At 40.2% G+C, this 16,518-nt stretch overlaps 1 protein-coding gene across 1 annotated transcript in view; it reads right to left on the bottom strand.

Moving 5' to 3' along the window:
• The window catches only part of CAPN7 (calpain 7), a 1,011,285-nt gene that overhangs the window by 903,445 nt on the left and 91,322 nt on the right, over positions 1-16,518 (bottom strand). Inside the window, exon 2 of the mRNA XM_044064001.1 lies at positions 8,769-8,877. Coding sequence (XP_043919936.1) covers positions 8,769-8,877 — 109 coding nt within the window. The remainder of the gene's footprint in view (positions 1-8,768; positions 8,878-16,518) is intronic.

The raw sequence follows: 16,518 nt of genomic DNA, 5'->3' as shown, positions 1-16,518 counted from the left end.
CAGAAATGGACGACTTTGCCATGAAGAAAAGCATATATAGCTAGCAAATACTCCGGTCTTTTCAGCTGAAAAAACACAAAACAGTCTGACCTGGTGCCAATGGACACAAAATAAGAAAACAGGTGTTGATAGTCCAAAATACAACTCTTGGTTATGGATAAGTAACAAAAGAAAGTCTCTCACAAAGTAGCCTTGACTTTATACAAATCAGTGTCTCCATGAAGACTGCCATCCCCGAGTTGATAGTACCACAGTATGATACTAGTAGCGGAGTCTCTCCATGAAGACTGCCATCTTGGAGTTGATGCTAGTACCACAGTATGATACTAGTAGCGGAATCTCTCCATGCAGACTGCAATCCCAGAGTTGATGCTAGTACCACAGTATGATACTAGTAGCGGAGTCTCTCCATGCAGACTGCCATCTCAGAGTACCACAGTATACTAGTAGCGGAGTCTCTCCATGCAGACTGCCATCCCACAGTTGAATGCTGTGGCCTTGATTTGTCTCTCTCGGTCATAAATGACACTCCAGATTCTTATGGCTCTTTGTTCCAAATGACTTGTGCCATATTGCTCTTAGTCCAGCCTTTAAAAGGTACATGTGCATACCTGGAACCAATTACCTTGTCTGCAAGTATTTCTTATTAAAGGAACCACTACTTATTCTTCCACTAAGCTGCAGTTTCTCTTTCACCACCTCTGCTCTCTTATCCTTCACTGACTGCATTAACAAAAATCGAAATAATGACACTCTATCCTCAGCCCTCTTTATTGATCTGTCAAAAGCCTTTGACATGGTTAACCACCAGCTCCTCATAAACATACTTAAAAACCTGTCACTAGATGCACTTGCTATACAGTGGTTCCAATCCTACTTAAATAACAGGCAACAGGCTGTACTATGGGAGAATAACTTGTCTTCCCACCTCCCAGTTGCCCTTGGTGTCCCTCAAGGCTCCATATTGGGTCCTCTCCTCTTCTCTATCTTTACAAATGACCTACATTCTGTAATACCTCACGCTACCTGTATCCAATATGCAGATGATTCCATGTTAATATGTTCAGACACTTCTCTATCAGAACTTCAGTCCCTAACTAAAAACGTCTTTAGCACAGTAGCGAATTGGCTCCTACACTGATGTCTCATCTTGAACCAAAAAAAAAAACAAAAATGCTACTATTCATTCCCACCCGCAGGGCCACCCCACTGAACTTTACTGTTACATCTAGCAATGGAACCATCATATCTCCTGATCCTACCACAAAACTACTTGAGGTACCAATTGATAATAACCTTACCTTTGAGCCTCATATTAACAACACTATAAAAGCAGTAAACAAAAAATTAGGTTCTCTCTACAGGATCAAACCCTTTTTGATTCCACTAGCCAGGACCACTATTGCCCGTACCCACTTAGTCTCAACTCTACTATACGCCTCCCCTATATATACTAAACTATGTAAAAGCAATCTGAACAAGCTGGTTATCTCCTACAACAATATTGCCAGATTTGCAACTGGGTCAACCTATAGAACCCATCATTGTAACAATCTTAATCAACTAGGATGGTTAGAGTTGTCAAATCTAATACTATTGAACCAAATAATAGTTGCCCATAAGATCCTGTATCAACCAACAAATACACCAATACTCACTAACCTTATCACCCCCTACAATAATCTCAAGACCCTACGCTCATCAAATAAACTACTGGTACAAATAGGTAAAACCAACAATTTGGCTGGACTCATTGTTCGCTAATACAGTGGGTAAAACCTGGAACACCCTCCCCAATCACCTAACCTCCCTATCCTCAGTTACCTTATTTAAAAGCAAACTGAAACCATACCTTAAATCACATTGGTTATGCCCCTGTGTTAACCCCGACTAACTACCTCACTTGTCCCTAGATACTAATCTTCATACCTGTATAAGCTAGTTACTTTTCTATGAACAATAACGTGTGTGTAACTTTACAGTTTAACAGTATTATTTTACATATTTTTGTATGAATATCCATAGCTGTTATGTACTAGGATTTTTTCTTATTAATAAGCTAAATGCAATGAAATGTAATGATTGCCAAAACTTTATAATGCACCTGTGTTTTGTAAATACTACTCTGATTTGTGGAGCTTTTCTCCCCGGGCCTCCACTGAAAATGGACATATATCCAGTTGGACCAGCCCAGTCAACAAATGTAAAATAAATAAAAATGTTGCCACCAGATATCAGGTCCATTCCTCGAGTCACTGACACATATACACAGACACACACACACAAACATCAATATGTAGACATTTGTCAGAGATGGCCTGCACCTGTCACCCCTGGGATTCCGGATACTGGCTAAGGGTCTTGCTGCCTCTACAGGGCATTTTATAAGCAAGGTTTAAATGACAAATTCACCACTGTAACAGGTACAGGCAAGCAAAAACTGAGGGTAATGCTACTCAATGCTAGAATTCTAAATCTCAAAATGCACTCACTCCAGGCACTTCTTAAAATGGAGAACATCGATATCTGTGCTGTGACTGAGTCCTGGTTCAAGTCTCTAGAGAGCACCCCTGCATTACCAGGCTATAACTCATACCACACTTTTCGGCCATCTAACCTGGACCAGAACACCAAAGGTGGAGGTGTGTCTATATTCATTACGGATATCCACACCTCCAGGCTAGTTGTGCAGCATAATGTGTCCGAAGTTATTCAAGTGCAACTAACTCTGGGCAAAACTGCAATCCAAACTGTAGCTTGCTACAGATCCCCCACCATGCCCCAAGATTCCCACCCCTCTTTTCTTGATATTCTGGAAAATATTAGGCTTCAACCAAACACCCTAATAATGGGCGATTTCAACTAGTCCACCATTAACTGGGAAAACTACTCCTGTACCAACTCCTTCACTCAACGCTTTCCGGAATTCATAAACTCCAATGCCCTGGATCAACTTATCCACACCCTCACCAGGGGCAACGATATCCTAGACCTAGTCATTACCAACATGAGTGGCCAGTGTTCCACACCTGAAGTCAACTCCTCGTTGGTCAGATCTGACCATAAGCTAATCATCCTAGATATCTGTATCCCGCCCCCACCCACCATTAAGGAAACCAAGGTAAAAAATTTCTCCAAAGCCAATTCATGCTTCTTAAGACAGAAGTGGCACACTTCATGACACCCATGCAGATGGGCAATACAGGTATGACTGCAGAATCCTACACAAATGCACTCTATAAGCACTTACATGAGTGCATGGATCGTTTCATCCCAAACGGAACCAAGATGCTAACCTCCAAAAAATGGAAGCCAATCTCGTGGTCCCCTGCCATAAACACTCTACAACAGAAGGAAGAAACTGTTGTAAAAGAGAGTAAAATCCCATTAGTGGAGGAGCTCCCTGTTCAGCCTCAATAAGAAGCTGAGATCCTCCAAAGCTAGCTACAAAAACAAAATCACCACTGATTCTAAAGGCAACCACAAAGCATTCTATAGCTATGTCAGGAATCTCAATGGCAACACCCAGATTTGCTCTGAGTTACAGCACAACGGCATGAAAATTACAGAACCAACTGATATTGCCAACATCCTGGCAGACAGGTTCCGGGCTAACTTTACCCCCCACCCCCACCCCCTAAAGGGTCCATATCTATACAGGAAGAATGCAGAGTCCCTGTAATCACATCTATGCAGGTAAAAGCTGCACTCCCGAAAACCAAAAACACATACATCCATGGGACCGGACAACATCCGGGACAGGACAACATCCCAGGCTGCGTTTTACATGAACTTAAGAATGAACTGGCTCCCCACCTAAGCACCATGTTCAATCATAGTCTAACGTCAGGCTTTGTGCCCACTGAATGGCACAGAGCAACAGTTATCCCACTCTACAAAGGGGGAGCCACCACTGATCCTGGGAACCATTTCCCTATTATCCTAATGAGCCTGGTCTGCAAGGCCATGAAACGTATCATCATGGAACTCGTAAACAAAGACATTGGTACCCTCCAAACTCTGGATCCCACCCAGTTCAGGTTTGTGAAAGGCAGATCATGCCTTCTGGACCTGATCGACTTCTTTGAAGCAGTCACCAAAGCCGCAGACGAGGGTAAGGTGGTTTACACAGCCTATCTTGACCTTGCCAAGGCTTTCAACACCATCCCCCATTCTGGAATTATAGCTAAACTCACTAAACTAGATATAAATCCCTATGTCACAAGATGGGTTGCCAACTGGCTTACTGATAGAACACGCACTGTAAGATTCCAAATCTTACTTCAAACCAGTGACAAGTGGAGTACCACAGGGTTCAGTCCTGGGACCTCTCCTGCTTGCTATCTACTTCTCTGAGGAACACGCACTGTAAGATTCCAAATCTTACTTCAAACCAGTGACAAGTGGAGTACCACAGGGTTCAGTCCTGGGACCTCTCCTGCTTGGTATCTACTTCTCTGAGGTACAGGCTAACACAGAAGGCCTCTGGCTAACAAAGTTCTCAGATGACTACAAACTAGGAGCCGTAGTTGAGTCCCCAAATGATGTGGACATCCTACAGAAGGGCTTCACTGAGACAGATGCCTGGTGTCAGAGGCATGGCCTCAAGCACAATGCCAAAAAGTGCATTGTCATCCCCTTTGGTAAAAACTCTGCACCCATGAACAACCACATAAATGGCAGTCTACTTAACACAGAATGTGTGATAAGAGACCTTGGGACCCAGATGGACAGTAGTCTCTCCTTTGATAATCCCCTCTACTCGGCACTCGACCCATTATAGAGTACAGAGCCCCTTTTGGAATGTACCTCACAAGACATCTGCAGCAACTGGAAAGGCCACAGAAGTACCACACAAAGAGGATTACTGGCCTCAAACAGATGCCCTACACTGACTGTCTCAAAAAACTCCAGATTTACTCTGTAGCATATCACCTACTCCGAGGAGATCTCTGCCTTTAAACCCAGACCTGTTGGACATGCTACACCTAAAGAAATCACTGAAACACAAACACGGCTCCAAAGATAGAATTTATTGTCACTTCCACAAATTAACGCCAACACTATAAATACGTTGTCATCCCTCTAAAGACTTCTTCAGACAAGCAATAATATATAAAACACTAAGTGAGACTTAAATAAATCCATCATCCCTATCCAAGCAATAAAATTCACAATCTCATAAATACCACAAAATTCTTAAACAACCCTACCTTAAAATGCTTGACTAGATAAAAAACTGTGTGTAAAAATACAATGTTGTGTTGTGTCTTGCGGCTTTTCCCGGTTAGGGGTCGCCACAGCAGAACTCCAGTCCGCTAATGATTGGCAGTTGATTTTTACGTGCCAAGTGGCCAGCCCTGAAATTGGTTAAATAACAATAAAATTGAACCACCTTCATGTGTTTAAACATTTTTTTAAAAAAATGCTAAAATAACTATTATTTATGTTGTGCAACAGAAGTCGTGTTTGTGTTTCAGTGACTTCCTTGCAACCCTGTGCTTTTGGTTATTGGTCGCTATGGAGGGTTGCTTTCCTCTGATTTTATTCTAACACCTAATGAAATCCCAATCCCTCCGAGCTACATGCTCTATGGACCTAAACCTTGTCACCACAATAAACAGGATATGCTGGAAGGATAGATTCCTGTCCCATGAGACTTCCTATACTCTGGAACAAGCCACCCATCTATGTCAAGCAAAGTTCCTCATTAGTACTCTTCAAGAAAAATCTTGATGAGTGGATGGGAAATAAGAAATACACTCCGGGGATCACTTCTGTGGCTCTGCTCAACAGGGGCACAGGAAATCAACTTTCTTGGGCAGTGTAAGCCAGGGAACCTTGTTGGCTAGGCTTACTTAGGCCCTTGGGCCGATAGCCTGGTACCTATCTATGAACCTATATAAGAAAGAGAGGGCTTAAAAAATATTAACATGATGTTACAGCAGTCATACTTGAAGCATTTTGAAAGCCAGAATGTCATAGGCTTGATAATCAAAGTTTCCCTTATTATAATATAAATTCTACAACTTGACTTACTATTTCTTCAGTAGAAATCTGATTTTTAGTGTTAAAAGTATTTAAGGACACCATGTAGCTAGCAAGAGCATAGAATTTTGTTCTCTGAATAAGTTACGCTATCAATTATTATAAGTATATGATGCTGGTTCTGTGGAGTACACTTTGGTTGCCTGCTCTGTCTTGTATCATCTTTGACGTCCTGTTTCTGGACTACTTTCCCTGCACATCACGTGTCTGTCTTACATGACAGAATTGTTGGTGCCATATGGTCTGTCTCATACTTTCTGCTTTGCCATTCTGAAGGATGACTTTTACCCAAATTGAACACAAGACATAGATTTGATCATGTAAAAAAATTGTACTTATGTTCTTAACTTCAAGTCCTAATTACTGCTGAACCTTTTAGACACAAAATCAAACTATCATTCATTTGTGCATTCAAGCATTAATTAATTTATTCATTCCGTCTGCTTTAACCAATTCTGGGTCACTGATAGCTGTACCCAATCTCAGCTGTGGGCTCAAGGAAGTGAAACTCATCTAGGATGAGAAACCAGTCTATCGCAGGACAAAAGCACAGATACATACACACCCCTCATGTACAACTAGGGTCTATACTATATAAAGTCGAACAACCAAAATGTCAACACCTTTGACTGACACATAAATGTCGAAGCTGCACTTCATCAAAACTCCAAATCATTGATTTTTTTCCAACATAAAGAAACTGGTAGACAATAACGGGCACCACATTAAAAATAAACATTATTAAGTGGGGGGGGTTCATCCCCACACCCCCTAACTAAATATACTAACTCCGAGATCACACTACAGTCAGGAAAAGGGCAGATGTAACAGAACGGCCAACAGATTTCTTTCCCTTGGAAAGAAACCGATGACTTGGCCATTCAATAAAGTGCAGCTTTGACATTTAGGTGTTGATGAAAGGTAAGTCGACATTTTGGTTGTTCGACTTTACAATACAGACCCTACAACTACAATGATCTGAAGGATGTGGGAAGAAATAGCAGCATCCACTGTAAATATATGCAGACAAACAAATGACCTGTAGACTCAGAAAGAAGACATCCCCAGGCAGGAATCAGGGCTGAGATGCAAGCCCTGAAGTAGCAATTCTAAGGGCTACATGACTGTGTTATCCTAATTACCTCCAATTAATTAGAATATGAATTCTTGCACAGAAAAAAAAACTTGAGTATTTTGAACTAAGGCGCACAGTGGGCAATATACCTAAATCAATATGGATAAAGAACCAATCATGCCATCTTGAATTTAATTGACATAGAAAAACCTAACGAAAACAAATTTGGCTGGTCACACTTTAATCCCACACCAGTATATGACTGCTTGGATGACCAACAAAAAAAAACTGCACTTAAACTGTGCTACTAAGATTTTCTTTAAGCCATCTTAAGAAAGTATTCAAATTGAGATAATGTTTGCGAATCATACAATGCAGTATTGCTTAATAAGTTTTAAAGTCTGTTACAGTTTACCAATGCTGGAAACAACATGTCAACATATTACCTGTGTAGCTAATAACTCTATTGGGAATCTCAAACTCTGCAAGAACAGCATCAGTTTGTATGCTGTAACAGTGGCAGATGTTTTAACATACTGCATCACCTAATGGTTTTTTACTATTAATACTTTGTACAGACTCAAATATCTGACACAGAGAATAAAATCAAAGAATATAAAGGGAAATATTGTACCTTTTGGATTACATAATTAAATTACATTACATTTGCTTGATGGCATAAAACAATAATAAGCCTTTGTAGTCTGCTCTTATAAATCCCTTAACATTTTACTGCCCCTCTGTCTCTAACCTTTTTCCATCTGTTCCATGCACTCTTGAATGCTTTTTGGATTCCTTCCACCACCTATTATAGTAGTAGTTCCATACTTGGTCCACAACTCTCTCTCTCTCTCTGTGAAAAAAAGTTTCTTTCACAGAGTCAGAGAGTTCTTAATCCCCAGAATCTGCAGCTTATGTTCCCTTTCCCCCCTCTGTCCTTCCTGTTCAGAATATCATCTTCTCTGGCATGATTTGGTGCACCATATCATGTTCATCTTGAGTCTGCCATTCCCATGCAGGAAGAGCTCTAGCTCCTGCAGTCTCTGGTCATATTCCTCTCCCATCCCACAAATCGTTCCGATAGCTCTCCTCTGGATTCTTTCCAGCAACTTGATGTTCATTTCCTTATATGGCTTTCAGAACTGCAATCAGTATGTTTGGTATGGTATGGGCAGGGCTGTTTAGGGGGATTAACTATTTGTATCTGGAAACCTCCCTCAAAGGAAATACTCCAACATTTAATTTGCTGCTACCACTGCCCTCTTGCTCAGCTCTTAGTGATCCAACCCGGATGTACTCAATACCCTCAAATCCTTTTCCTGTTACTTTGACATCAGTTCCTTCCTCCCACTTGGCACTTTATACCTATGCTGTTGTTGTTGATGCTGTACCAATCAAGCTGTTCAGCATTATGTTCAGAAGGAGGCGATAATATATGAATAACCTGGACCAATAATTCAAAATGTGTCCACTTGAAGAGAACTCTTACAATCAAATTCTAATGAAAACCATGTTTACTATTTGCTATCAAGGAAGGTGCGATTCAAAAATGCTAAAATGGAAATTAATTTACCATATATAAAAGTAAAACAATCCTATGATTTTATGTTATTTTACTATAGAATGTAATTAGTTTCATACAAACCTGCAGAGTGCAGTGCTTCAACTCTGTTTAGGTACTCATTCACTTTATCCTGAATATTTTCCAGTATTGAGCCTGCAATATTGGCATAAATTAAAGCTTGTGCAGCTTCCTAGAGGCAGAAAATAAACAAACTTTTAACAAAAGTAAATTATCCAGATAAAAGTAATGCATGTAAAAACAGAGTTATTTCCTGTGTGAAGTTAAAACACTTTCTAGGAATGTTCAGAATATTACTAAACAAGCAAGCAAAGCGTCTGCAACATTTCCCAAGACAAATATAAAATCCCTTGTGAACAAGGAGCAAAAAATCCAGGCTGAGAATGTATTCCAAAATAACAGCAAGAAATCCACGAATAAATGTTCAGGTACCAGTTTATTAACAGAGGACACAAGCGCTTTCACAGTTGCTTCTTCAGGTGTAACTCCTGCCATAAAAGCACACACCTTATATACTCTTCCTAATTAGTCTAAATGATCAATTAACATACTAAATTGTCCACTATTATAAATGCATTTCAATTAGATAATATTTATTTATTTATGTATTTATGTGTACCATCTTTTAAAATGTTCTAGTATGTGTATCTTGTAATACAAATGCATTTCAACTAGGTATTATTTTTATGTGTACTATCTTCTTAAATGTTTTAGTATGTTAATTGATCATTTAGACTAATTATGAAGAGTATATAAGGTGTGTGCTTTTATGGCAGGAGTTACACCTGAAGAAGCAACTGTGAAAGCGCTTGTGTCCTCTGTTAATAAACTGGTACCTGAACATTTATTCGTGGATTTCTTGCTGTTATTTTGGAATACATTCTCAGCCTGGATTTTTTGCTCCTTGTTCACAAGGGATTTTATATTTGTTTCTGCTATATTGCTGCTTTTTGGGCTCTATTTTTGCTGATTGATTTCCCAAGACAAGATGGATGGTATATCTGCCCCAAATTCCATACTAACATATATTCCGATGCATGAATAAACTCACATCACAAAAGCAATGGTTCATCAAGTCCTTCATTCTGTCAGCTACAGGAACAAGGTCCTAGGCATCTCCCATTCTGACTCCTCTCAATCCACTTACAGACACTTTTGTAAGAGTATCCATTAATGAGTGAAAGAAATTAGCATTTTGCTATAATGAAAACCCATCAATTTTACTTCTGTACAATCAGAGTGCGTAATCATTCTTAATCTTTCACTATGCTCCCAAGAGATTATAAAATTATATGAAAAACTGGAAGGCATACTCCCAAATCAAGTACAGTATCATTTAGCATGCCTTTTTGGCTTAAGCGGTCACTGAATCTACCTCATGCATATGTATGAAGGACCTTATTCATTACAAAGTTGCTTATTTCTCATCCAAAGCAACTCCCATAAGCAGCCAATGGTTGAAAAAAGATTTTAGGAAAAAAATCAACAATGTCTTGTGTACAATGAATAAAAATGAGGCTTGCTAGTAGTACATCAAAATGTCTATCCATACAGCCTGTGCTCATCCGGTTAGCTATACAACTGTTGATGAAAAAAATATTGCAACTTATAAGCAGAAAAAAAGAAAAAACACTGACAAGCAAAGTGTAAAGAAATCCAAATCTGTACCGATAAATATGGCATGTGGGATATTCTCGAGGCTGCAAGGGTCACTAATAATCCACCCTCACATAATTCTACTACATTCAATTTCAAGCCTAGTCAGCCACTCCCAAAAGAAAGGACGTCATTCAGGTTAGATGAAGTAAAATGATAAAATACACTTGAACTACAAGTCTTCTGTGACAGATGCCCATGTCAACACATTGTATAGTTGCTCTCTATGCCATTAGTGTAAAAGGATGTGTCATCAGACAGGCCAGGAAAAAAATGACAGATAAGGCAAGCTAACTAATGTCTTCCAAGACTGGGGGCAGGAAGCAGAACATTATGCTCCACAAACTCCTTCATATGAAGAAAAGTTAATGAACCTAAGGGAAATCACATCTTTACTACCATTATAAATGAACACAAGTCCATGTAGAAATTATTAAAGGACAACTTTCTTCTCAAATGTTAAAAAAAATGTTGCCTGCATATTTTTAATTGCTTCCTCACCACTGCTGCATAAAATAGGACAGAATACTACAGTGGGCTCAGGCAATCTCATACAACAAAGACATATTGCTTAACTGTCTGGCAGATGCAAGAACAGAGTCAAGAAAAATGCCAAGACCATTGCTATTGATTTCACCAACTCAGCAAAGGTCTTTTACCTCATTCATTTTGAAGCACCTTGAAGGTACTGCAAAATTTGTCTGTCTTGCTATATTCATCAAAGTTCCAAGTCATTTATAACACAAGAACTATGGTCAAAGCCCGACAAAATGGGGGGAACAAAGCCAAAAATTGGGGACAGATTCTAGATATTGCTCTTATAAAATTTATAAATTAACAGCGTTTGTGTTAACATACATTATCCGAAGAATCTGAAGTCTGAAACACAAATGTATGTCATTATATACTGAATTCAATCCTCAGATCATCTCAGTGATTTGTCAGAAAACAACAAATTTTATGAGGAACAGGCCAAAAATATGATGCAGAAATCTGGACATTCTGTGAAAATATGGACAGTTGGGAGGCATGATAGGTATATACCTCCCTATCTCTGGTTTTCATCTTTCTGGCTGTTATTCTTATCCTCAAAAAGACAGCTAATCATTAGAAATGGCACCGAATACAGAGTGGATCAAGTGATTTTCAGGCCTGGATGTCTGAATTCAAATACCAGAGGTACTAGGTATTTATCACTTTCCTCCAGCATTCTGACAACTAAGTCGTTGTTATGCTTACCATGACAGACCAGAAAGATGCATCTGAAGTATCTGCAGAAGCAATGAAAGTCTGGTGCTCTCATTCAATCTCAGGAAGACAAAGGTGCTTTATCAGCACAAACATGTAAATGACCCCCCACAATTCACTAGCAAGGGAAAGACTTTGGAAAAATCCAGTTACTTCTCTTATGTTGATAACTACCTCTTAAATTAATTGGTAGTTACTAGGCATGCAGTTCAGGAGACCATTAAGGAGCCTAGCCCAAATTCCCAAATGGCCCAAAGCACTGTCTGGTCAAGTGAAGGTAGAACAATTCAAACCCTCTACCACTGACAAAAGAAGTGGCTCAATAACAAGTCAGAGATTTATTCCTCCAATTCAGTGCCAAACAAGTAAATAAAGACACTTAATATCTCCCTAAAAGTAAGTCAAAGAAAATGCACAGGATCTAGTATGCTAGTGCTTTGGAAAAAACTGTTCCAGCATATATTATCTAACTGTGACCTATAAAATGACACAAATATAAAATATACACTTTGGCTGTTATTTTTACATTTCTTTAAGGGTTAGAATTCTAGGTGTTGTGCCAACACTGTATAAATAGTCTGGAAAGGGGGCATCAATGATGAATCTGAAAGATCCTCCATATGAAGTGAGACAACCTCAGTATTTACTTCAGTACTGTTTCTGAGGTTAGTTTCACATGTGGTGAGGTAGTGGTCCTCAGTTAACAACTTCTGTATACTGGTTACTATGTTTGGATATCAGCATCTTGATGTTTTAAAAAGAGCCTACATCCTCAGCTCAGTCAAGAACAGAAGTCATAAGGTAGTTAATGGAAACACAAGGAACTCACAATGAACATGTTCCTTGAGAAAGAGATATTGAAGTTGAAGCTGAAAAACTTTAGCCAATAACCATTCTCCGTAGACACCACAACCTACATCAAAAAGTGGATTGCTCTGACGAGAAATATCTTTAGAATTTGAAAAGTGAAAAAAAAGAGAGTGTATGTGACAGAGAAACAGTGAGAGAGAGAGAGAGAGAGAGAGAGAGAGAAATACAATATATGAAAAAAAAAAAGACAGAAAGCTATCTAGCAAGCTGCTCTCCCACATGGAAAGAACAGTGGGGTCAGGGCTGGATTACTCAGTAATCCCAGGACCCATCTCTGAACTATGGTATACTGCTGTAGCTAACAGCCTTTAGTCCAATTACACTCCAAAAACAGGAAAGAGAGAAAACTTAAAGGTCCTTCTCTAGCCTGAGACCGGATATTAACATTGCACAGGGCGTGCTAAAAAAACCTTGTTAAGGGCACCATAATCTCTGTTAAGCAATGCAGAACCAACCAAAAAAATACCAGAAGTATCAGGAACTCAAAACCAAGCTGAGAAAAAAATACAACTATTTAATAACGTAAAATAAAATAGGATTCATGATTTTCATTCGTTACCATACAAACTTCTTCAGAATCAATTACATATGTAAAAAACAAGTTTTAAATATCCCTCCACAAATATCACATAATGAAACTAACCAATAATATGCTAGAATTAATAACTTAGCATATGTAAAAGAGCACAAAAACTATAACGTTATTTAAACTTTAGTCATCTAAAAAAATTATAAAAGCACAAACAGTCCTTGTTAAAAGTACAGTTGTGTACACTTACCATAAATGTAGATGTTCGAGTGTATTCACTGTTGCAGTCATTATATTTGGGTTATCTGCTTGCAGGTAGCCCTAAGTCAGCCTGAAGTTTTGGGTCCTGCATCGGTTGTTGTCCCTTCTTCCATGACGTCAGGTCGTCAGGGGTATAAAACATGCAGCCGGCACCATGACATCAGTTTTTCTTGCCCCAGATGTCAGGTGCCCCCCTAATGGGGAGCAATTAAATATAAAAGTATAATGATATACCTCCAACAAAAAAGAAAATACACCAAAAAGGCTTTTAAGCATAGTAAAGGAGGTTACAGGTATAGCCAAAAGAAGTTAGGGGGCTGGAGGGAGGGTAACCAGGACTGCAACAGTGAATACACTCAAACATCTACATTTATGGTAAGTGTACACAACTGTACTATGTTTTTCATGTTTCACTGTTGCAGTCATTACATTTGGGTAGATTCTCAAAGCTGTGGTTGGGAGAGGAATTAGGACCAGCTATAAGGCCCTGCAAGTCTGCAGTGGCAAAGCCAGCTCTGGATTTAAAGAAAATTGGCAAATAATGCTTGGTGAAAGTATGTACAGAACTCCAGGTAGCAGCTTCTAGGAAGTCCCTGTTAGGGATGCCTCTGACAAAGGCTGTAGAGGTAGATGCAGCCATGGTGGAGTGAGGTCTGATCACCTGGGGGATAGGTTTTCCATGTTGCTTATAGCAGAAATTAATGCAATGGCCTATCCATTTAGAAATGGTTTGCTTTGAGATAGCCTTCCCCTCTGCCCCTGCAGCAAATGCTACCAGCAGTTGTTCAGATTTCCTTTGAGATTTAGTCCTGTCCAAGTAGAATCTGAGTTGTCTGCGCACATCTAAGGAATACTGTATCTGTTCCCCTTTGTTCTGTGGACTGGGAAAGAAGGTTGGCAAATGAATGGACGGACTGATTAAGAGCCACAAAGGATACCACCCTGGGCATGAAGGATAGATTGGTTCTGAAGGACACCCTGTCCACATGAAAGATGAAGAAAGGCTACACTGCCATAAGGGCCTGTAATTCAGATGTCCTTCTAGCTGAAGTGATTGCTAAAAGAAAAGCTGTTTTCCAAGAAAGAAATTTTAAGTCTGCAGTAGCAGCTGGATCGAAAGGAGGTAGAGTGAGATTCTCCAAAACAAAGTTAAGGTCCCAAGGCTGGGGTTGAAGCTCTCCTGGGTGGTCTCAAATTTTGGCCCCTCTGAGGAACTGCTTGAGCAGTGGATGAGAGAAGAGGGGGGTGCGTTCTGTGTTATAATGAGCTGAAATGGCTAAGGCATGGATTTTAATGCAGGAAAAAGACAGGCCCTTGTGAAGCATCTGCTGTGCTCATCCCTTGAGACTGGTTCCAGGCACAGAATCTTTTCCATTTTTCAGCATAGAATTTTCTAGTGCTAGGCCTCCTTGCCTCTAAAATGATATCCATCACAGGTTTATTGAGGGATGGTAAAGGAGCGATTATGTAATTAGCCAAGCTGCAAGGTTCAGTGTTAGTAGCTGAGGGTGCAGAATCTGGTTCTCCTGCTGAGACAACAGGGAAGGGGTCTGAGGCAGGTACCATGGGGATAACAGTGACACAATGCGCAGGAGGGGGTACCAGTGTTGGTGTGGCCAGTCTGGAGCAATCAAAATCATCCTTGGTTTGTCCTGTTTGATTTGTAGTAGTACTTTGGAGAGCAGAGGCAGAGGGGGGAAGGCATAGACTGATAGGTTTTTCCAGCTGAAGGACAGAGCATCCACTTTCCAGGCTTGTTTGTGGGGAGTCCTTGTGCAAAATTTGTCCAATTGGTAGTTCTGGGGAGAGGCAAACAGGTCTATATCTGGGCTCCCCAATTTGCTTGTCAACATGTTGAAAATCCTTGGTTCCAGTTTCCACTCATGAGGTTTCTGCTTAGTCCATCTGCTAGTGTATTTAACTTTCCTGGCAGGAATTGAGCTTGTAGGTGCACTTGGTAGCTCAAAGCTTTGTTCCACAATGCCATGGCTAGTCTGCAGAGGGGGTAAGAATGTGTACCCCCCTGCTTGTTTATGTACCACATAATAGTGGTATTTGTTCATCTTTACCATTAGTTCTCCTGGAAGAATGTGGTCCTTGAAGACTGTCAGAGCATTCTGTACAGCTAACATTTCTTTTTGATTGATATGCAGGTGCATTTGACTTTGGTTCCATTTGCCCTGAATGCACTTCCCTGCCAGGTGAGTCCCCCATGCAAAGTCTGATGCGTCTATTCTTAGGGTTTGGGCGGCAGGAGGTAGAGTGAATGGTAATCCTTTGTTTTGGTGGCAGGCCACTGCCAACCAAAGGAACTCTAGGCGTAGGCAAAGTATGATAGGAATCATTGCTTCTAGATCCTGAAAATGTTGACACCATAGGCATTTTAGATACCACTATAGTTTCCTCATATGCAGTCTTGCATATGGAATTAGAAGAATGCAGGAGGCCATGAACCCCAAGGCTTGCAGTATTTGTCTTGCAGATAGCAGGGTTTTTGTGGCCACTTGTTTGAAGTAGGTTGTCAAATGAATTTATTTCTCTGGTGTGAGATAGGCCATCTGGAAAGTTGTATTCAAGCTTGCTCCCAGGAATATAATTTGTTGACAGGGTACCGGGTGTGATTTCTTTTCATTTATGGTGTACCCCAGATAAGTTAGAATCCTTTGTACAAAGGCTAGATGATTCAAAAGTATGTCCTGGCTTTCGGCCTGAATTAGACAATTGTCCAGGTATGGGTATATTTGAATATTTCTTTGCCTGCAAAATGCAATAACTGGAGCAAGGCACTTTGTGAATACCTTGGGCGCAGTAGATAAGCCAAAGGGCAGTGCAGAGAACTGATAGTGTGTGTAGCCTGCTTTGAAGCGTAGGTATCTTCTGCAAGATTCCCTGATTGGGATGTGCAGGTATGCTTCTTTTAAATCTAGTGTTGCCAACCAGGCATCTTTGCCTAGCATAGGAAGTAATTGGTGAAGAGTCAGCATCTTGAATTTTGGAATCTCCAAAAAGGTGTTTAGAGTAGACAGGTCCAGGATAGGACGCCATGAATTGTCTTTTCTGGGTACCAGGAAAAGTCTCAGTAGAAACCTTGTCCCTTTTCCTCTTCTGGTACCAGTTGAATAGCCCCCATGCTTAAGAGAGAAAGTACTTGTTTTTGAGCCTCTGCCCACTGATTTGGGGGTAGGTCTGGCCACCCACTTGGTGTTGGCAACGTGTGGAAGTGAAATCTGTATCCCTGGGACATTACAT

The sequence above is a fragment of the Protopterus annectens genome, chromosome 2.part2 (genome assembly GCF_019279795.1).
Source record: "Protopterus annectens isolate FY-2018-M chromosome 2.part2, PAN1.0, whole genome shotgun sequence".
NCBI lineage: Eukaryota > Metazoa > Chordata > Ceratodontiformes > Protopteridae > Protopterus > Protopterus annectens.
The sequence above is the reverse complement of the archived record's forward strand: the minus strand, read 5'-3'. Positions and strand labels throughout refer to the sequence as shown.